The sequence below is a fragment of the Crinia signifera genome, chromosome 11 (assembly GCF_055691185.1).
Source record: "Crinia signifera chromosome 11, ASM5569118v1, whole genome shotgun sequence".
Lineage (NCBI taxonomy): Eukaryota > Metazoa > Chordata > Amphibia > Anura > Myobatrachidae > Crinia > Crinia signifera.
In genome coordinates this window covers 20,500,541-20,522,232 of record NC_139227.1, presented here as the reverse complement: position 1 = coordinate 20,522,232, position 21,692 = coordinate 20,500,541, and the positions used below count along the sequence as shown (strand labels likewise).

Sequence of the window (21,692 nt, the reverse complement as noted above, 5' to 3'; positions counted from 1 at the left end):
CCCTGCCCCAGTGGAGTTTACAATCTATATTCCCTACCATATGTACACACACACACACACACAGACATTTTTCGGGATTAATTTGGTTGGGAGCCAATTAACCTACCAGTAGATTTTTGAATTGTGGGAGGAAACCGGAGTACCCGGAAGAAACCCTCGCAAGCACGGGGAGAATATACAAACTCTGCACAGTTAGGGCCGTGGTAGGAATAGAACCCATGACCTCAGTGCTGTGAGGCGGTAATGCTAACCATTACACCATCCGTCCTGCCGACTTTCTCGGCTCCTGATTGGCCTGAGTAGAGACGCCGAGGAAGAAGGATCTCTGCGTCTCTAGTGTACAGCGGAGGCAGAGCGGGTACCACTGCAGCCGGGAGCAGCGGTACTTCAACAGCAGATGCCGGGGTGGTCGCCACAGGAGCAGGCGAGTAGGATTTGCTTCCCCAGGTACCCCTTTGGATTACTACGGATCCAGGACCCCGGACTCTTCAGCCCTGGAGCCCCGGAACCAAGCCACCGGACCGGACCCTGGGACCTACCTACGGGATCAAGATAGGTAAGTATCAGTGTGTTTGTGTAATGTATGTATTAAACGTTTATTTTTATAATGTGTCAGTGTGTATTTATCTATTTTATTTTTACTGTGGAACTACAAGACCCAGCGGGCCCTTTAATGCCCCGCAGGCTGGGACTTGTGGTTCTCCAAGTCCCAGCTTGCGGGGGAGGCTTGCTGGGACTCATAGTTCCACAGTTTAACAAAATAGGGTTTCCATCTATTTTTTTACACAATGATCAGCCCGGTGGCCACCGCACAGGGCCACCGGGGACAGCACTAGGCTTCAGCCTGGTTTAGTTAAGTCCTGGAGGGGGGGACCCCTTTACTGGGGGGGTCCCCACTCCCCCAGGGCCACTGGCCAGGCTGACTGACTTGTATAAAAAGTCTCCCCCCGGCTGTGGCATTACCCTGCTGGCTGGTTGTGCCTGGGGCTGGTTCTTAAAATACGTTGGACCCCTACTAATTTTGTCCCCCGTATTTTTGGAACCAGTCCCGGACCTGGAGCCTGGGGCTGGTTGCTAAAAATCTGGGAACTCCTATTTGTCGGGTTCCCTGATTTTTAATTACCGGCCCGGCTCTTTCAGCCTGGTGCTGGTTACAGCTGTGGGGAGGACCCCACGCTGTTTTTTTTTTTAATCCCCCCCTCATATTTTTTATGGGTTAAACGGGTTTTTAAACGGCAGTGTGAATGTACCGTTTAAAAGCTGCAGTGGGAAAAGGGTCTTTATGGCTCTTGCCGTTTAAAAAAAAAATGGATAATGACCCGTTTCAGCAGTGAGAAAGCAGCATTACCTTCAGAATCAAATGTCTCTTCCAGCGTTTCTAGACCAAACACAGACTTCAAGCTTGCCAATTGGTCAATGATATTGGCAGGGTCTTGTGTTGCTGGACTTTCACTTGCTGCTGCCGCCTGTAAAATTAAGGAAAAATAGTGAGCAATGCAAATAGCTGTATACTGGGCATCAATCAAGTGTAAATATATCTGTGTGTACAGTAGAGTGCACGGGTGTTTGCCAAGGAGCAGGAAATTGGGGGTTGGGGAGGAATTAGGTAATATGTGGGTTATCCTTGCTAAATACACAGTAGGTGCTGGAAGGGGCGCCGGCAGGTTGGTAAAAGAGGGGGCGTGGCCACCGGGTGGGTCCTCTGGTCCCCACCATGAAAAAAAATAAACAAACGGGAGAGAGACGACAAGCTGCTGCTGCTGCTGCTGTGTCTCTCTCCAGCTCAGCACTGAGCAGCATGTGCCGAACTGGGGAGAGAGAGGCTGTGCTGCGGCAGCAGCCTGTCATCTCTCTCCCATTGCCTGGCTCCCTGCAATGGGGGAGGATGAGTGGGACCCGGGACCCTCCAGCAGACCCATGCAAAAAAGTAACCACCCCTCCTCTCGATGCCACTGGATGCAGGGCGCCACGTTTTGCAGAGCAGTCCAAAAAGCAACGCTTTCCTTTGCACAGCATGGCTGAAATAATTTAGCTGCAAGTATCTGTACAGGAACTTCTTACTGTGTACATTTTCCCATGCAGGAACAAGGCACAGTAAGGAACAGACATTGGAATTCACTCAAGTAGTTGACTATATAGCTGCGATTCTTGTAATATTTACATCTGTATACAAATGAATCCACCATTTATTCAGAGATAAAATGTAGTTACCACATTCTGTAGTCTCTCCGTTCTGGAATACGCTCCATCACTGAAAACATCTAGGATGCAGTCCGCCATGCCATAAGGTTGGTACTTTGTATTATCCAAGAACTCCTGTATGCTAAGCAAACAATCAGATGTTATACTAACATTCAGGACACAGGACCGGTTTGTGTACCTATTGGTACATAGGAAATACAGAAGGAGAAGGAAATGAAACAATAAATCAGTGGAATGTGAAGCAAATAACGTTCTTTATTTGTTCGTTTTTGTGTGGTTCACATCCTGGTTAATATCTCAGGAATAGGCCAGCGAGGTATCACTCTACCGTACCCCTCTAGAAGGGGCTTTAGGGTATCTTTTATGAGGAACCCTATGACCATAGGAGAACCCTATGACCCTCACCTGGGACCTATGTTACCGGGACCTGCCAATAACATAGGTCCCAGGTGAGGGTCCTATGGTTTGCTTCACGTTCTACTGATTTATTGTTTCATTTCCTTCTCCTTCTGTATTTCCTATATACCAATAGGTACCTCATACACCACATTATTGGTTGAGCGCTGAGTATTCCTGTCGTTTACCAAACTGATTCATTGCCAAGACATTCGTATACACTATATTTCAAACCTCTAAAAGGCCAAACACACTGAGCGAATTTCCCCCTTGGTCAGAGATTTCCACAGCGGGTGAACAGCTTTCCACAGCCAGAAGCTATCGAAAGCCGCTCAGTCTGCTGATAAATCCAGAGAACGAACAGCGGGGCCGCGCAGGAGACTGCTGCACGTGTGATGCATCAGAGGAGGCACGACTTGCTTCTCTAAGGGCCAGGAGACCGTTTACATTGACAAAACCCACATTTTTTCTATAGTTTCAGAGACGCCATTTCATTTCTTAAGCTGCCCAGAAAAACGGGTATGGGACATGACCGTTTCCATAATGCTATCCACTGTTACCATATGTGCTGTATCATCCACATTAAATGCTTTATACGTACACATTGTGTGTCATTAATAAAAAAAATTAAGGGGGGGGGGGGGGGGGGGGAGAATAAATTACCTGAAGAAACCTCAAATTATTCCACAATGTATCCAGTTCTCCTTAGAAGTGTTCATTCTAGCATTCGCCATATTTAAAACCCCATGCAGTTCCTCTTCCCTGCCTGGGGTGTCGCTGTCTGCTGTAGTGCTTCTGGCGCAGTGTGGTCTGTATATCAGCAAACCAGACCTGTGCTAGAAACACCACAGCAGACAGCAACACCCCAGGCAGGGAAGAACTGCATGGATTTTCAAAGATAGTGGGTTCTAGTCTTCTAGAAGTTTCCTTAATACTTAAGAACCTTAATACTAGACACAATGCGAAGGCCGACTAGAAAACTGGTGGGAACATCCAGCCTTCCTATACAGAAACAGTTCCTTTATAATTCTAGAGGTTTTTAGTGCAAGGTTTAAACGCCAGTCAAAATAAAATAAAAAGGTATTATTTGTAAACTTTCAGCGCAATTACAAGTTCTAACATTAATACATAAGGATTCATTCTCTAACTAGAGGGTCATTATAGGAAAGCTAAACCCAAAATATAAAACTTGCTCTCTATATGGAGGGAGAAGAATACTGTACATAAGAGCTTCAGATCTTTGTGCTGTACCTGAACATTCCCTGGAGACTGGTCTCCTCTCCATATGCCGTGTATATGAGGTCAGAGTCATCTTTGCTGACGTTAGCAAATGTGGAATCATATGAAGGAGCGTAGGAGGTGAATGGTCCGTAGTTCAAGTATAAAACTAAGGAGGAATCACATATAATGCCATAGAAGTATAATGCCATAGAAGTAGAATGCCATATAACTGTATTTTGTAACACGGAAGATTTTTAAATATGTCCGCACAACCCTGTATAAGTAATTCTCTTCACCAATTCTCCTTTCACAACGCAAAAATAACCCGGAATGGCCAGTTCCTTCCAGCAGACGCTGACAGTGGCAAACATGGTTCACGCTGTGCAACGGTGTAGTATTCTGTTAGCAGCAGCAGGTGTTCAGGATATCCTTGGATAGCGTCTCACCACAAGCTGTGCATAGGATTATAAATATCCACGGGTATAGAACGGTCCAAGAAGTCTCTAACGTGAGTCTTAATAAAGTTCCTGCTTAGAAACGAAATGCGTTGAAGACTTTTCAGGCCGTCACATACCCCATGGATATTTATAATCATATGCACAGCTTGTGGTGAGACGCCATCCAAGGATATCCTGAACACCTGCTGCTGCTAACTGAACACTGCACTGTTGCACAACATGAACCATGTTTGCCATGGTCAGCGTCTGCTAGAAGGAACTGGCCACTCCGTACCATTCGGCATCCTGGAATACGGCGGTTCAACTCAGAAGCATGTGGGGGAGACCGGAGGTCTGGGCTAGACCGAAATTACAGCTGGATAACACATTATGGGGCAGATGTATTAAGCTTTAACAAGAGATAAATCCAAGGGTGATCAGGAGAGATAAACGTCCAGCCAATCACCTGTTTGAAAAAAGTCAGTAAGGAGCTGATTGGCTGGATGTTTATCTCTCCTTATCACCCTTGCATTTATCTCGTTAAGGCTTAATACATCTTCCTCTAATACAGTGATGGCTAACCTTGACACTCCAGCTGTTGTTGAACTACACATCCCAGCATGCCCTGCATCAGTTTTAGCATGGCAAAATAGTAGAACCGACGCAGTGCATGCTGGGATGTGTAGTTCAACAACAGCTGGAGTGTCAAGATTAGCCATCACTGCTCTAATACAAAGAGGACTGCTATTACTTTTAAACATCCACCTCTCTATTTAGAGAATCAGAGATCTTATTAAAGGTTTAGAATATTTCTATATATGTTTTTATGCGATTCAGTTATTGGATGACTGGAATTATTTATTACATTTACTTTAAATCTACACATGTATATTGGCATGGAAGAATGTAATTCAAACAGCAAATAAAGAAACACAGTAAATTTAAATCAGATTAATTAAAAAAATAAAAAAGGAAGATCTGAAAAGAGAGAATATCTCTCTGCTTGACGAAGTCAGCAGCCGAAACGCGTTGGAAGAATCCTAGCCTCCAGCTAAAAAAGGGATGGGGAACCTTCAGCCCTCCAGCTGTTGTTGAACTACACATCCCAGCATGCTTTGCTACAGTTTTGCCATTTGGCAATTCTAAAACGGTTGCAGGGCATGCTGGGATGTGTAGTTCAATAACAGCTGGAGGGCCAAAGGTTGAATGGATAAGAGCATGGTTGCAGGACAGAAAACAGAGAGTTGTAGTAAACGGAGTACAGTCAAAGGAGGGAAAGGTTACAAGTGGAGTACCCCAGGGATCTGTACTTGGACCAGTGCTTTTTAATATCTTTATTGGTGATATTGCAAATGGAATTGAGGGTAAAATGTGCCTTTTTGCAGATGGCACAAAGGTATGCAACAGGGTAGACACACCAGGAGGAGTAAAACAAATGATTGAGGATCTAGGTAGATTAAAGGAATGGTCAAGAGCATGGCAACTACAGTTTAATGCCAAAAAATGCAAAATCATGCACTTTGGTCTCAGAAATCCAAAGACTGAATATAGTATAAATTGCACTATAATGGAAACTACTGAGGAAGAGAGGGATCTAGGTGTCACTATTCCAGGGGACTTAAAGGCAGGTAGGCAATGTAACAAAGCAATGAAGAAGGCAAGTCAGATGCTTGGTTGCATATGGAGAGGTATCAGCAGTAGAAATAAAGAAGTAATAATGCCACTGTATAGGTCATTGGTACGACCTCACCTAGAGTATTGTGTTCAGTTCTGGAGGCCATATCTCCAGAAGGATATAAATTCATTAGAGACTGTACAAAGAAGGGCAACTAAAATGGTGCATGGCCTACATCACAAAACGTACCAGGAAAGACTAAAATATCTTAATATGTATACTTTAGAGCAGAGAAGGGAAAGGGGGGACATGATAGAAACTTTCACATATATCAAGGGTTTTTCAAGGTACAGGTGGGAGACATTCTTCACAGAAAGAGGAGCAGCAGAACACAGGGACATACACTGAAACTAGAGGGAGGAAGATTCAGGTGGGAGACATTCTTCACAGGAAGAGGAGCAACAGAACACGAGGACATGCACTGACACTGGGGGGAGGAAGGTACAAGGTGGGAGACATTCTTCACAGGAAGAGGAGCAGCAGAACACGAGGACATGCACTGAAACTAGAGGGAGGAAGATACAGGGGAAATGTGAGGAAGAATTACTTTACAGAAAGAGTAGTAGATAAGTGGAATAGCCTCCCAACGGAGGTGGTAGACGCAAATACAGTAGTACAATTTAAACATGCTTGGGATAGGCATATTGATATCCTTATAAAAAAAATAAGGATATGGTTTGAGGTAACAGGTTTAAAAAAGGGGCAGACTAGATGGGCCAAGTGGTTCTTATCTGCCATCACATTCTATGTTTCTATTAAAGGTTCCCCATCCCTGAGCTAAACTAAGATAATACATGCTATCCTTGTATTTATATGTTTTTCTATAAATTTGTTTAATTAGTATATTTGTTTTAATACATTTGGGTACGGATTTTATTGCATCTGACCCTAGACGTCATCTGTTTGTTTTACAGCTATGTATACTGATATATTAGTAATTATTGCACTAGTCCTTTTTTTAGAAGCAGCTAGGGGGGGGGGGGGATATAAACCGTTCATCTTTAATCAGAGTAAATTTACCATTACTTTGTATGTGAAGATGGGTGACACCCTCTAAAAACTGGTTGCACACACACACACACACGCCCCCCCCCCCCCCCCCCCTCTATTACCTGGTGTGACTTTGTTGCGCTTATCTTCTTTAAAACCTTGCAATGAATTAACTCCTGACTGCAGGCGACCAGCTGTGGACCCAAGAATGGCGCTGCCATGCCCAGGCTCTAAAGAATAAAAAATAGCTGTAAATATAATATATTATACCAGTCATATGTAATTATTCCTGCTGCAAACTCATACAAATAAATAAAAAAAGCAAGCAAACGTTATTTGAATGAAAAAGGCTGGTTTGCGGTCAGAACGAAAAGGAGGGTGGACGCGAACAACCCCCTAGGAGACCACAGCTTGAGGGATTTGTTTTTTCCAACTAGGGCAAGACTGAAGTTACTAAAACTTTATTTTGTCAATTTCTTTTAACAGAACCCAGAAAAGCAAATGCACACCAAAATCTGTCCCAAGGAGTTACTTACCTAGTGCGGAGTCAACAGGATTAAGCACAGCGAGGGTTGTAGTCCCATCAGGCTTCCTCCTCACAAACTCCACCTGTAACCAATGTAACAGGTCATATGCTGATGTGTATGTATTTCCTAATTACAGCTGCTATACTAGATTGCTTTATTACTAAAGGGGTGTACACACGGTGCAATTCATTTTCTATTTGATCAAATAACACAGCGCATTGTGGCACATTGTGTATCCCATCACTGGAGGAGCATTGTGTAACCCATCACTGCCACCTCGCTCTGACCTGGCTGCTGATCCCTCTGTAACAGCAGGCGCAGTGTGTGTGACCCGTCACTGCCAGCTCGCTCTCACCTGGCTGCTGATCCCTCTGTAACAGCAGGCGCAGTGTGTGTGACCCGTCACTGCCACCTCGCTCTCACCTGGCTGCGGATCCCCCTGTAACAGCAGGCGCAGTGTGTAACCCATCACTGCCAGCTCGCTCTCACCTGGCTGCTGATCCCTCTGTAACAGCAGGCGCATTGTGTAACCCGTCACTGCCACCTCGCTCTCACCTGGCTGCTGATCCCTCTGTAACAGCAGGCGCATTGTATAACCCGTTGCTGCCACCTCGCTCTCACCTGGCTGCTGATCCCTCTGTAACAGCAGGCGCAGTGTGTAACCCATCACTGCCACCACACTCTCACCTGGCTGCTGATCCCTCTGTAACAGCAGGCGCAGTGTGTAAGCCGTCACTGCCACCTCACTCTCACCTGGCAGCTGATCCCTCTGTAACAGCAGGCGCAGTGTGTAACCCATCACTGCCAGCTCGCTCTCACCTGGCTGCTGATCCCTCTGTAACAGCAGGCGCATTGTGTAACCCATCACTGCCACCTCGCTCTCACCTGGCTGCTGATCCCTCTGTAACAGCAGACGCAGTGTGTAAACCGTCACTGCCACCTCACTCTCACCTGGCTGCTGATCCCTCTGTAACAGCAGGCGCATTGTGTAACCCGTCACTGCCACCTCGCTCTCACCTGGCTGCTGATCCCTCTGTAACAGCAGGCGCATTGTGTAACCCGTCACTGCCACCTTGCTCTCACCTGGCTGCTGATCCCTCTAACAGCAGGCGCAGTGTGTAACCCATCACTGCCACCTCGCTCTCACCTGGCTGCTGATCCCTCTGTAACAGCAGGCGCAGTGTGTGTAACCCGTCACTGCCACCTCGCTCTCACCTGGCTGCTGATCCCTCTGTAACAGCAGGCGCATTGTGTAAGCCGTCACTGCCACCTCGCTCTCACCTGGCTGCTGATCCCTCTGTTACAGCAGGCGCAGTGTGTGTGACCCGTCACTGCCACCTCACTCTCACCTGGCTGCTGATCCCTCTGTAACAGCAGGCGCATTGTGTAACCCATCACTACCACCTCGCTCTCATCTGGCTGCTGATCCCTCTGTAACAGCAGGCGCAGTGTGTAACCCGTAACTGCCACCTCGCTCTCACCTGGCTGCTGATCCCTCTGTAACAGCAGGCACGGTGTGTAACCCATCACTGCCACCTCGCTCTCACCTGGCTGCTGATATCTCTAACAGCAGGCGCAGTGTGTAACCTATCACTGCCATCTCGCTCTCACCTGGCTGCTGATCCCTCTGTAACAGCAGGCGCAGTGTGTAACCCATCACTGCCACCTCGCTCTCACCTGGCTGCTGATCCCTCTGTAACCCATCACTGCCAGCTCGCTCTCACCTGGCTGCTGATCCCTCTGTAACAGCAGACGCAGTGTGTGTGACCCGTCACTGCCACCTCGCTCTCACCTGGCTGCTGAACCCTCTGTAACAGCAGGCGCAGTGTGTAAACCGTCACTGCCACCTCACTCTCACCTGGCAGCTGATCCCTCTGTAACAGCAGGCGCATTGTGTAACCCGTCACTGCCACCTCGCTCTCACCTGGCTGCTGATCCCTCTGTAACAGCAGGCGCATTGTGTAACCCATCACTACCACCTCGCTCTCATCTGGCTGCTGATCCCTCTGTAACAGCAGGCGCAGTGTGTAACCCGTCACTGCCACCTCGCTCTCACCTGGCTGCTGATCCCTCTGTAACAGCAGGCACGGTGTGTAACCCATCACTGCCACCTCGCTCTCACCTGGCTGCTGATATCTCTAACAGCAGGCGCAGTGTGTAACCTATCACTGCCATCTCGCTCTCACCTGGCTGCTGATATCTCTAACAGCAGGCGCAGTGTGTAACCCATCACTGCCACCTCGCTCTTACCTGGCTGCTGATCCCTCTGTAACAGCAGGCGAAGTGTGTAACCCGTCACTGCCACCTCGCTCTCACATGGCTGCTGATCCCTCTGTAACAGCAGGCGCAGTGTATAACCCGTCACTGCCACCTCGCTCTCACCTGGCTGCTGATCCCTCGCTTGGATAACTTGCCAAAAGATTCTTTGATAATTTGGTCAATCTGCTCCTGCTCTTTCTCGGCAGCTGCATCGCTCATCTTCTGCTTGTCCTCCTGCTGTTCTCTCTCTTTCCTGTGGGAAACCGTGCGCACATCATAAGCAAGTTTGCCATGCTAGTTGACATAGATTGTTGAGATATTGGAGATTCATTCAACTGCCTCCGGGGCGAATTAAATAAACCTCCGATCTACCAGTGACAGAATCACCTTTTTATAACGATAACCTATATGCAGCATACGCTTTCCACCATTAATGTGAGCAAATCCGAAGCCAGCAAACCACCAGCGCTTTTGTGTAATTAGTCCTTGATAAACTGTGCTGCATCCCCTCGCATGGCTTTGCCCTCGCCTGCATCCCCACGCCATGCTTAACAAATGTAAGAGACGCTGGTATTTTGCATCTCTCAAATAGATGTTGGCACTCAAAGAGTTAAAGAAATCCTTACAGCAATCTTAGAGTGATAATTCCTCAAAATCAGTCTCCGATAACCCTGTGTGTGCCAAGGTTGCTGCAAGAGATGTGCAAAATATTCCAGTCGAGGAAGATGAATAACTGTAGTTATTGCCGGCAAATGATCTGATGTCAAGTCATCGAAGTTTAGTTAAATATCGCATCCAAAAAGAGCAGTCGCTGTGAGCAAGGCCGGCATTTTTAGTGGGCGTTTTGCACATCTCTCACGGCAACGTTGACACTCAAAGGGTTAAAGACGTCCGACAGTCAAAATACCAGGACCTCACAATGAGTAATAGAAGTTTCCTACTTATCCAGGTCTGCCTGTATTCCCATAACTGTACGCAAGTCTGTGCGCAAGCAATATACCTTTTAAGATCTTTGGCAGGGCTTCGGAAAGCCGCCACGTCACAGGTATCCATAGATTCCTCCTTCAGCTCTTCCGCTCTCTCCACATTTCCCTGAGAGTCTCCCTTGTCCTTACCGCTGGTCTGGAGATCCGCCATGAACTCTATACTCTGCTTCAGGCTCTGGATTCTCTCCTGTATTGAGCACAACCCATTGGAAGACTGCTAGTAATATTAGGTATAATGGAAACAAAAGTTACTTGATGGTATTGACCAGAAGATTTTTCCTCAGAATAAAGCTATGCAGTCATCCCCCACACCACCACCACCACAAGTGAGGCAGCCATTTTGTGGGTTGAGACAATATTTCTGAAAGTGAAGTCTACCAATTCACTAGGAAGAATATGGTTACAACAGGCACAAATGAGCATCATTTACTATAGGTCAATTTTGTTGACAGTTTTGTTGACAGCTCGTGGACTACGTGGGACCTGAAGGACAAAGAGGAGAACTCCGGGGTATCAGGTACATGTACGGTGCACCATCGGAGGTGCTTGGGATGCCAGCCTTCGATGACACTCATACACCTTCCTTGACCCACAGACTGTCTTCCTCTATCCAGGGCATTCTTGAGTCCAGACAGCATCATACCCCCGTCCTGGACACCTCTGTGCATTGCCCAAACACAGAGTATCCCAGCACTGCCCCCCCTCTCTCTCCCTCCCCATTTCCACTGTGCCCATTCACCACAGGGGACTCTTGAGGTTATCCCTCTGTGACCAGCAGCACGTATCCCAGCTGGGAACGGCACCTGGCACGTGGACTTTGCCTCAGCTTTTTAGCCATCACATTGATCAATAAATGACCTTGTTTATCATACACCGTGTAGTGTTCCTTCTAGGAACCAAATGAGGCAGGGCGCTGGAGGGGCGGACCGGGCACGCCGACGTCACTAGAGGGGGCGTGCCCGGGCTGCCGCATCTCCAAAGGAGGCGTACCCGGGCCGACGCATCGCTGAAGGGAGCTTGCCCGGCCATGACTACGTCACTGAGCTGCCGGGACGTAGCCATGGCCGGGCAAGCCCCCTTCAGCGATGCGACGGCCCGGGCACTCGGCGGGACAGACTGCAGGCTGATTTAGCGGGGCACTGCTAGAGGGCAGGACGCATTTTGCCCTTTAAAAATCGGGCAGGGCGCAGCGCCCCGCTAAAACAGCCTAGCGGGAACACTAACAGTGTGTACAGACCCATCATTGCACATAGTATATGCATGACACCATTTCTTGTGTAGTGCCTGAGCGCTGGTCAAAGTGATCGAAGGAAAAAAAAACACACTATAAAGAGAAGCACAGCTATACACCACCTAACCGAACCGAAGGATGGCGGGTAGACACAAGATACTAAATGTAGTATTTTTCAAAATCTATAAACTTTTATTCTAGGAGTGGCATAATAAAAATGCTGATACTCCAGGGTGTATAGATAAGGGCGGTGTATAGATATGTAACAGAAGGGGGTGTTACAGATACAAATAAGAATTATCAGAAAAGATGTGCAGTTTGTTCCATGCAATGAGCAATAGTTAAAACCAATATTGTTTTAACTATTGAAAAAGCACTTTGACAAGACATTTAGCACAACACAGGATCTGGCCAAGAGACGCTCAAATCTGATGCATCTACAAATGAATACAAAAAAAGAAGATATACAGATGGAGCCAGACTTATCCATTGCGAAAGCATTGAGAACGGGATGTACGCGCGAGCGCTCCGTCTCACCCGACCAGCGCGCCGAAGCGGGCTGAACAAGCGCAGCTCCGTCTGCATCTTTCATCTACAGAGCATTTCTCATTGAGGGGTAGATTTATTAAGCTCCGTGAAGTGATAAACGGTCTGTTTTTTTATCACCGGCCAATCAGCTCCTACTTGTAATTTTTCAAACCAAGCCTGTAACTTCACAGGTAGGAGCTGATTGGCCGGTGATAAAAACCAGATAGGGTACTTGTGTATTATCACGGCGCCCCCGATGTTGGTCGTGCAATGTTTTAATCGCATGCCATGCACCCGATGGCATGCGATGCGACGCAATTTTTGCCCCCTATGCGATGAAAGATTGTATAAGCACCCTAAAGGGTGCTTTTAAGCAGCGAAATGGGTGCTTACACTGTTAAATGCACCCCCACGCCACCCCCCACTATAAACGTGAACCCGAAGCGTGGCGAGCACAGCGAGCCCGCGAGGGGCGGCGGTGCGCGTCCTCCGACCTTTTCATATGCCCACTATCCACGTCGGCGTGGAGTTGAGAATAGAAAGTGTGGCGAGCGCAACGAGCCCGAAGCGTGGCGAGCCCAGCGAGACCCGTGAGGGGACGCAGATACCTTCACAGGTATCGGCGTCCCCTCGCGGGCTTCACAGGTATCCGCGTCCCCTCGCGGGGCACGCTGCGCTTGCCACACTTTCTATTCTCAACTCCACGCCGACGTGGATAGTGCGGGTATGAAAAGGTCGGAGGACGCGTACCTTTGCACTCGCCACGCTTCGGGTTCACGCTTATAGTTGGGGAGGTGGCGTGGGGGTGCATTTAACATTGTAAGCACCCATCAGGGTGCGGTACCTATGTAATATCTGGACTCCCGTTTTTCTTATGAGACCGCGTCCCCTCGCGGGGCTCGCTGCGCTCACCACGCTTCGGGCACTGTGGCTTGCTGCGCTCGCCACACTATATAAAATCAACTCCATGTGTAGTTGGATAGTAGGGGTATGAAAAAATGGGGTGCATTTAACATGGGAGTCCAGATAATACATAAGTACCCAGGGTGCTTATACAATTTTTAATCGCATCGCATTGTATGGCATTGTATGCCATATACAATGTCATACAATTTTAAAATTGTATGACATTGTACAATATCGCATACCATAGCATGCCTTTTGGTATGCGATGGGCGCCGTGATAATACACAAGTACCCCAGATAGGTTTATCACTTCACCGAGCTTAATAAAACTACCCCTTAGTCACCACCCCAAACATTTGATTAGAACAATATATCCGAGTATAAATATAAAAGGCTCCAGGTCTCATTTAGCTGCATATTACATGTGCGATGACCATTCCTGTAGCTTACATTCAGAAATATACGTTACAACAAAAGACAATACAAATGTAATTTCCCTGCAATACAATTTAGCTAAATGCTTTTTTTGTGGCTTTGGTACTAGATCAATGTTACCTTATCAAAGGCCGAGAAACTAATAATATTCAATCAATAAACTACTAGTACATTTTATAAATTGATGTCTACAATCTGATTGGTTGCTATGCGCAACGCCTCAGCTTGTACTCTGTAGAAGTCTTCAGTTCTCTTATGGTATAGATTAGAAAACATTTTATTACCTGACTGAGGATTTTTATTCCAGAATTCAACAGCTTTTTGGCCGCCTTATAATAGATGGTGCCAGGCTTGTTGTAAATCATCGCATTGTGGCATATCTGCTTGAAGTTTTCCTAAGAGATGAACAGATAAGTAAATATAAGGACTTGTTACTGTAACCCATACCAACCAGACGGATTTTTACAACACAATTTAGAGACTGAAGTCAATGGGCCAGGTGTATCAAGCTTCAAAAGTGATAAAATGGAGAGTGATAAAAAACCAGCCAATCAGCTCCTACCTGTTATTTCTCAAACCCAGCCTGTAACATGGCAGGTAGAAGCTGATTGGCTGGCTGGCTGGCTATCACTCTCCATTTTATCACATTTGAAGCTTGATATATCTGGCCCACTATGTCTCACTGGTTGCCATTGGTTACAGTACTTTTTGGCACCACTTCCTATAAAACAACCTAGAAATAAGTTGAAGTTTCCCTAAACCTGGCTCTATGTCGACCAAGTTTAGGGAATTGATGCCTCGTCAGTTTTCAGACTAATGCTGTGTACACACGGTCCGATTTCCTTTCCGATGTTGACGATATAGTCAACATCGTATCGGCATCGGATCAACATCGGATGCAGATCGCAAGGGTTTTAACCCTTCCGATCCCGATGCGCGTTCACGTATCGGAAGCCAGAAAGTCTTGGCTGCCTTGTCTATATAGTGCAGATCTGCACTATATAGTCAAGATAGGATGCAAATCGGATGTACCTTAAGATCCTATCCACGATCCTATCTGATCAGATCGTGGATAGGATCTTAAGGCACATCTAACGTGTGTACACACCATAAGATATAGTTTGTACTGGGTTGGAAAAAAAGATACAATTGTATCTCTAGGGGCGCCAAAACAAAGTTGCCCTGTCAAGCTGCAACCAGAAAAAGGGGGTGTCGGCCCCTAATTTTACAACAAAGAGAAAGAAGGGGTGTGGTTGCACTAATAATTAAAGTTATAGAAAATAAAAGGTGTGCATTTATTAATACATATACTAAAAACATTTCATACATATAAAATTGGTACCATTAAAAAATGGGGGTGGGGGTTCCAAAACAAATGGGAACCTGATTTTTGAAAAAGAACAGGCTGCACCCGTAGAATAATTATGATGGTTAAGGTTTTAATATCACCTCAGTTCTTGTGTTGTCCCTTACTTTTGGGCCCAAAAGTGCTGATCTTTTAGGTTCACGTGGATTTGCACTCCTTGATGCTTCCTCACAGGGGTCAATTAATCCCAGGCTGCTATCCTGATTTCATCTCACCATTACCACCCTAACCCTTCAGCAATATTGATTGGTCTAGAAAGGAACGTGGACTCCGCCAGGCACCGTTTAAACCATATTGTGGAGGAACGCCACCTCTCTAAAGGTAGCCAACCGTGGGAGAAGCAAACCCTTCAGCTTCAGATATTCCAGCGACTGGAGGTACGCCACCCCTGTATAAATTGGAGGAAGCATCAAGGAGTGCAAATCCACGTGAACCTAAAAGATCAGCACTTTTGGGCCCAAAAGTAGGGGACAACACAAGAACTAAGGTGATATTAAAACCTTAACCATCATAATTATTCTATGGGTGCAGCCTGTTCTTTTTCAAAAATCAGGTTCCTATTTGTTTTGGAACCCCCCACCCCCATTTTTTTAATAGTACCAATTTTATATGTATGAAATGTTTTTATTATATGTATTCATAAATGCACACCTATATTTTCTATAAATGTATTATTTATTAGCGTAACCACACCCCTTCTTAAGATATAGTTTGGCCTTTTCCCTACCTTAAGTTCTTCTATGGATTCATATTCTCGATTTCTAATCCTTTCCTTTATTGTGCTGAAGTCCATGGGGTTTTTAATAATCATAGAGTAACCGGGAGCAATGAAATCGGTGACCGGGAATGCGAAGAAAGCACTGGAATCCTTCCTGTAAGAGAATTGGGGGGGGACCCCACAATGAATGTTTTATAGATATAGGACCTGTACACACAGATGCAAAGGGTATCAATACATACAGAAGTCCTACAATAAATAATAGAAAACAACAACTTAATTTATATACTGAAGTGCAAAAAGACTGGTGTATGTGACTCTGCTAGTGCGCACTAGGCTGCCAATGTGGTATATCCCTTCAGGTGCCCTCCCACCTGTACAAATTGGTGCAAAAGACAAAGGTTTGTGATAAATCCACTTTCAGCGCCACTGATGAAGAAGGGTAATATTGAAGGAAATGTACGTTCCTTATAAATAAATACCGTTCCTCTTCTCCGTGTATGTCACTCGAGGCTTCAATCGAAATGACAGGCAGTTTTCAATATATCCTTTAAGATGCCGTCCTGTCCCCGGGGTATTTCATCCAGTATATATGCAAAAGAATGTGCAAAGGAGATGCATATAGTGCAATGACCCTTTTTTATTCAAATGTAACATATACTAGCATATACATGAACAACACACAAGTGGGTAGTGGAGGGAAAACTGTGAGAGAAAAGGTGGTCTGTAATTACCAGATCAAATTGAGAACTCCTTTTGGGGAAATTCTCAAATGAAGCATGGATTGAAGGGATAGCGCTCTGTCCTGTCCGGATTCAGTCCAATGCAGTGTCCCCTCTGCTGGTAATCGTGGCCTCCGTTCTCCTCAGTGCCTCCACAGCCCCGTACACCAACGCGTTTCAATCGCTGACTGCGATCTTTTTCAAGGTTAAAAGTTTGTTGTCCTGTGCGGGTTTAAATCCCCTTCTCAATTAACTTGCCCGCCCTCACGCCAGCCTCCTGGCGTCCTTGCGGCATGACGTCCTACGCTGGCGTCCTCTGAGCGTCCCTGGTTGCTAGGACGCGGCATGACGTCCTCTGAGCGTCCCTGGTTGCTAGGACGCGGCATGACGTCCTATACTAGCGTCCTCTGAGCGTCCCTAGTTACTAGGACGCGGCTTCCCGGCTTCTGAGGGCGCGGTCACGTGTTCCCCTTACGTTAATTTATATACTGTAGTGCTTTTTCTGATGACCCAAATGGGGCCATTGCAGCAACCTAACACTGGGAGTCGGTTCCCAACATATTAGTCAGGTCCATGTATTTTTCATCCCACCCACGAACAGCCGTGTGGCCTGCACTACAAAGGAGAAGAATAGTGATTGACAAAGTCCACTGACAAGTATTGGTTTTCAGAGTTTGCAGCTTCAGTGTTTGTAGACTTTGTGGTCAGAGGTTACTATGGTATACTGATGTAAAATTCCAAGCGTTTCATACGTGTCAAAGGCTTCCATCGACAATTACATTAAGTTTATGCAAAGGGAAGACCTGCAGTGTCCCTTCTTGTTCTTCACCTCTGCATTTCTCCCTGGCATGCTGAAGATCACCTTCTGGGCCACATACTGACCAGTCGCGCCTTATCGATGCTTGGGGTTTGTCAGAATATGTGGATTTTTGGTTGTCCACACTCAGAAGATTGACCACAAGTTCTTACTGGTATTACGTCCTCGCCGGGGACCCAAAATTTGGGATGTATTGTTCCCCGAGCCACATAGTTATCACTTTTGCCTCCTGTTAAAGTGCTTCATCATGCTGGAAAAGGCATTGTTTATCACGGAACTGTACCTGGATGGTTGGTAGAAGTTGTTCTTGGAGGATGTTTTGGTCCCATTATTTATTCATGGTTGTGTTTTTAGGCATCATAGGGAGCCCACTCCCTTGGCCGAGATCAACCCAACACATGAATGGTCTCAGGATGCCTTACTGTTAGCACAACACAGAAATGATGGTAGCGCTCACTGTTCCTTCTGGCAAGCAGTTTTCCAGATGCACCAAATAATCGGAAAGGGTATTCAGAGAAAATAACTTTACCCCAGTCCTCAGCAATCCGATCCCCGTACTTTTTTTGCAGAATCAGTCTGTCCCTGTTTTTCATGGATAGAAGTGGCTTCTTTGCTTCCCATGTTGACACCAGACCATCCTCCAAAAGGCTTTGCCTCATTGCCTGCTGCCATTCCTGAGCAAGCTCTGCAGCTTTGGTGCCTGATCCTACAGCAGAATCAACTTTAGGAGACGGGACTGGTGCTTGCTGGATTTTTGGCTGCCCTACAACTATTGAACCTCTGTCCTTGATGATCTGATAAGTGGTTGATTTGAGGTGCGATATTACTAGCAGCAATATCCTTGCATGTGAAACCCTTTGTGCAAAGCAAGGATGACGTCACATGTTTTCTTGCATTTAACCATGGTTAACAGAGGAAGAACAAGGATTTCAAGCAACACCCTCCATTTTAAGCTTTCAGTCTGTTATTCTAACTCAGGGGCCCTCAAACTATTTTGCGCTGGGACCCCATCAGACGATAAAAATAATTACAGGACCCCAGCAAGTTACTGCAGAAGGTCATCACATCACATGTGCAGTCAGCAGACAGCACATACATGGCAGCATTGTGGAAGCACAGAGTGATGGGAGGAGTCTGATATACCATAACCCATCACATCACATGTGTAGTCAGCAGACAGCACATACATGGCAGCATTGTGGAGGCACAGAGTGATGGGAGGAGTCTAATATACCATAACCCATCACATCACATGTGTAGTCAGCAGACAGCACATACATGGCAGCATTGTGGAGGCACAGAGTGATGGGAAGAGCCTAATATACCATAACTTATCACATCACATGTGTAGTCAGCAGACAGCACATACATGGCAGCATTGTGGAGGCACAGAATGATGGGAGGAGTCTGATATACCATAACCCATCACATCACAGGTGTAGTCAGCAGACAGCACATACATGGCAGCATTGTGGGGGCTCAGAGTGATGGGAGGAGTCTGATATACCATAACCCATCACATCACATGTGTAGTCAGCAGACAGCACATACATGGCAGCATTGTGGAGGCACAGAGTGATGGGAGGAGTCTAATATACCATAACCCATCACATCACATGTGTAGTCAGCAGACAGCACATACATGGCAGCATTGTGGAGGCACAAAGTGATGGGAGGAGTCTAATATACCATAACCCATCACATCACATGTGTAGTCAGCAGACAGCACATACATGGCAGCATTGTGGAGGCACAGAATGATGGGAGGAGTCTGATATACCATAACCCATCACATCACATGTGTAGTCAGCAGACCGCAAATACATGGCAGCATTGTGGGGGCACAGAGTGATGGGAGGAGTCTGATATACCATAACGCATCACATCACACGTGTAGTCAGCAGACAGCACATACATGGCAGCATTGTGGGGGCACAGAGTGATGGGAGGAGCCTAATATACCATAACCCATCACACCACACGTGTAGGCAGCAGACAGCACATACATGGCAGCATTGTGGAGGCACAGAGTGATGGAAGGAGTCTAATATACCATAACCCATCACATCACATGTGTAGGCAGCAGACAGCACATACATAGCAGCATTGTGGAGGCACAGAGTGATGGGAGGAGCCTAATATACCGTGACCCATCACATCACATGTGTAGCCAGCACAAAAGTAGGGGTTAGAAGAGCTCCGGCGTATGATCGCCGGAGTACAGGTGATTGGGGGGGGGGGCGAGCCAGTGGTGCACACCTGGACACCTCTGGCGCGCACCTGTTTCATATTTGTGGCATGCCTGGATAGCCCGCTGCGGCAGCGCAGGTACAGTGCAGGAGACTACTATTATAAGGAAACTATTCCACATTCTTGTTGCTTGTGGGCTTCATTTGAGTGAGCTGAACCAATGCCGTAAATTCACACACACACACACAGGCGTTCGCTGTTCTACACTGTGATTGCTGGACACACATACAGAACAGCAACATCAGACATAGGGCCTTATTCTGATGCATTCGCTCCCCTGCACATTCGCACCGGGGAGTGAGGTTTTCCTTCTGAACATGCGCATGGTGCAAGCGGGCACAGCAAACTGCTAGTTCCTCGTCCCATTCGCATCTTTAAGTGCGGGCATGGGGTGGTGGCAAAGGGCTGCGCCCATGGGAACCTCCAGCGTTTCACGGGTGTTCCCATGAAAGCGCTGGGTGTTCCCATGAAAATTAAGCAGTGACGCGGGAGCCGGTGGGAAGGCAGCCGACGTCAGCAGATGGCAGCTGCCCGCCCTCTTCCCGCACAGGGAGCACGCAAAGCTAAGGCACCAGAGAGTGTGTTCGTTTTGCTTGCACCTTCCAAATCATTTGGTCCCCGCCCCCAAGGCTGCGAATAGATGTTTATGTAAAACATCCATTGGCAGCCATGTGTTGAACTCTGCGAGTGAGGGGGCGGCGGCTGTGCGAGCGGCGTTATATCCACATGCAACGCGTTGCGTGTGGACTAGAATATGGTCCATAATGTGGTGCAATATGAATTATCCCCTTAGTGCAAATGTCAGAACATTAGTGCGAGATCACACACCAGGTTGGGATCATGCGAGACTAACCTTTGCAGCTGTCGCACAAGCTGATTTAAGGCTTCTTGTAGTGGCGTTTGCTCTTCTGCATGGAAAAAAAAACAAGACAAGCTCTTTAATAAGACAGACAGCTATAATTTAAGTTTCTGGTAGCAGCATACAATGTGACTGCAGATCAGAACCACTTGGCACTAAACAGATGTACATGCACATACTTACACCCAAGGGTTGATTTTGTTAAAATCACTGATTAGCCTCATATCATCGATGGCACAAATGACATGTTAGAACACTACAAGCCTTTCCGAGATATAACCTCTGTATGGGCAGGATACAGCTCTACAGCTACACTGGCTTTCTAAATTAATAAAATATATAGGACACATTCTCCTAGCATTCCAATAACCCCATAAAGCAAGATCCAGCTCACACAAGGTACAGACTTCCAAGTAGTCTACAGGATAGATTTACTTAACATTGGTTCATAAAAAAGGCATTGAGTATTGGATAAAAATGCCATAGTAATACATTACAAATCAATCTTGTGTTGCTTGTATCACTGTTGCACTTTTAAATCCAGCCCTCAATCAGCTTTGAAAAAAAAAAAAAAACTGATCTTCAGAAATTATACAACACCGCTTCCCAGTCCTCAAACCAAACCCGTAAGTCATATCGAGACTACAAAGGCTGAAAACCTACAGCCAATTGTTCTTGTGCTCAATGCTAAAAGAAAGGCATCAGAAGCCGTATATATTTGGACTTTAAAAAGGGGCGATGCAATTCTAACATGCACGTCTTTAAAAAAAAAACGTAAATCTGGGGATTGGAGTAGTTGGGATTTTCACAAGAGATATTCTGAAACCCACATTGGGAGATTGCAACTTTTCTGTACGTTCACTATATATCCTCTATATCCCAATGGTTGCAGTGTCTCATTGGCATATAGAGCCCCCATTGGATTCAGTAAAAAGTACAGTATACTGTAAATGATAAAAATCCAGTTTCTCATGTCATGAGGACGATATGGGTCTTGGTACACATGCAGGCAGGAGAACAACAGGTGAGAACTAAAGTGTGTTTACTAGATTGTAAGCTCCTGCGAGCAGGGCCCTCTTCCCTCCTGTTGTCAAAGCCCTCTTCTCTTCACATTTCACTCACAGCTCTCCTATACTCCAACACTCAGTGACCATCTTTGTCTGCAGT

General features: G+C 46.4%; 1 protein-coding gene across 5 annotated transcripts in view; it reads right to left on the bottom strand.

Annotated features, from left to right (window-relative positions):
- Positions 1–21,692, bottom strand: part of BRD7 (bromodomain containing 7) — a 45,918-nt gene that overhangs the window by 4,997 nt on the left and 19,229 nt on the right. Inside the window, exons 4-13 of one of the 5 annotated variants that reach the window (XM_083165247.1) lie at positions 20,520–20,574; positions 15,887–16,031; positions 14,078–14,188; positions 10,708–10,910; positions 9,831–9,960; positions 7,458–7,530; positions 7,044–7,151; positions 3,850–3,985; positions 2,215–2,323; positions 1,349–1,466 (exon numbers count right to left, since the gene is read on the bottom strand). In XM_083165247.1, coding sequence (XP_083021373.1) covers positions 1,349–1,466; positions 2,215–2,323; positions 3,850–3,985; positions 7,044–7,151; positions 7,458–7,530; positions 9,831–9,960; positions 10,708–10,910; positions 14,078–14,188; positions 15,887–16,031; positions 20,520–20,574 — 1,188 coding nt within the window. Of the gene's footprint in view, positions 1–1,348; positions 1,467–2,211; positions 2,324–3,849; positions 3,986–7,043; positions 7,152–7,457; positions 7,531–9,830; positions 9,961–10,707; positions 10,911–14,077; positions 14,189–15,886; positions 16,032–20,519; positions 20,575–21,692 lie in introns of all 5 variants that reach the window. The other 4 variants (XM_083165245.1, XM_083165246.1, XM_083165248.1 and 1 more) reach the window with 4 other exon arrangements.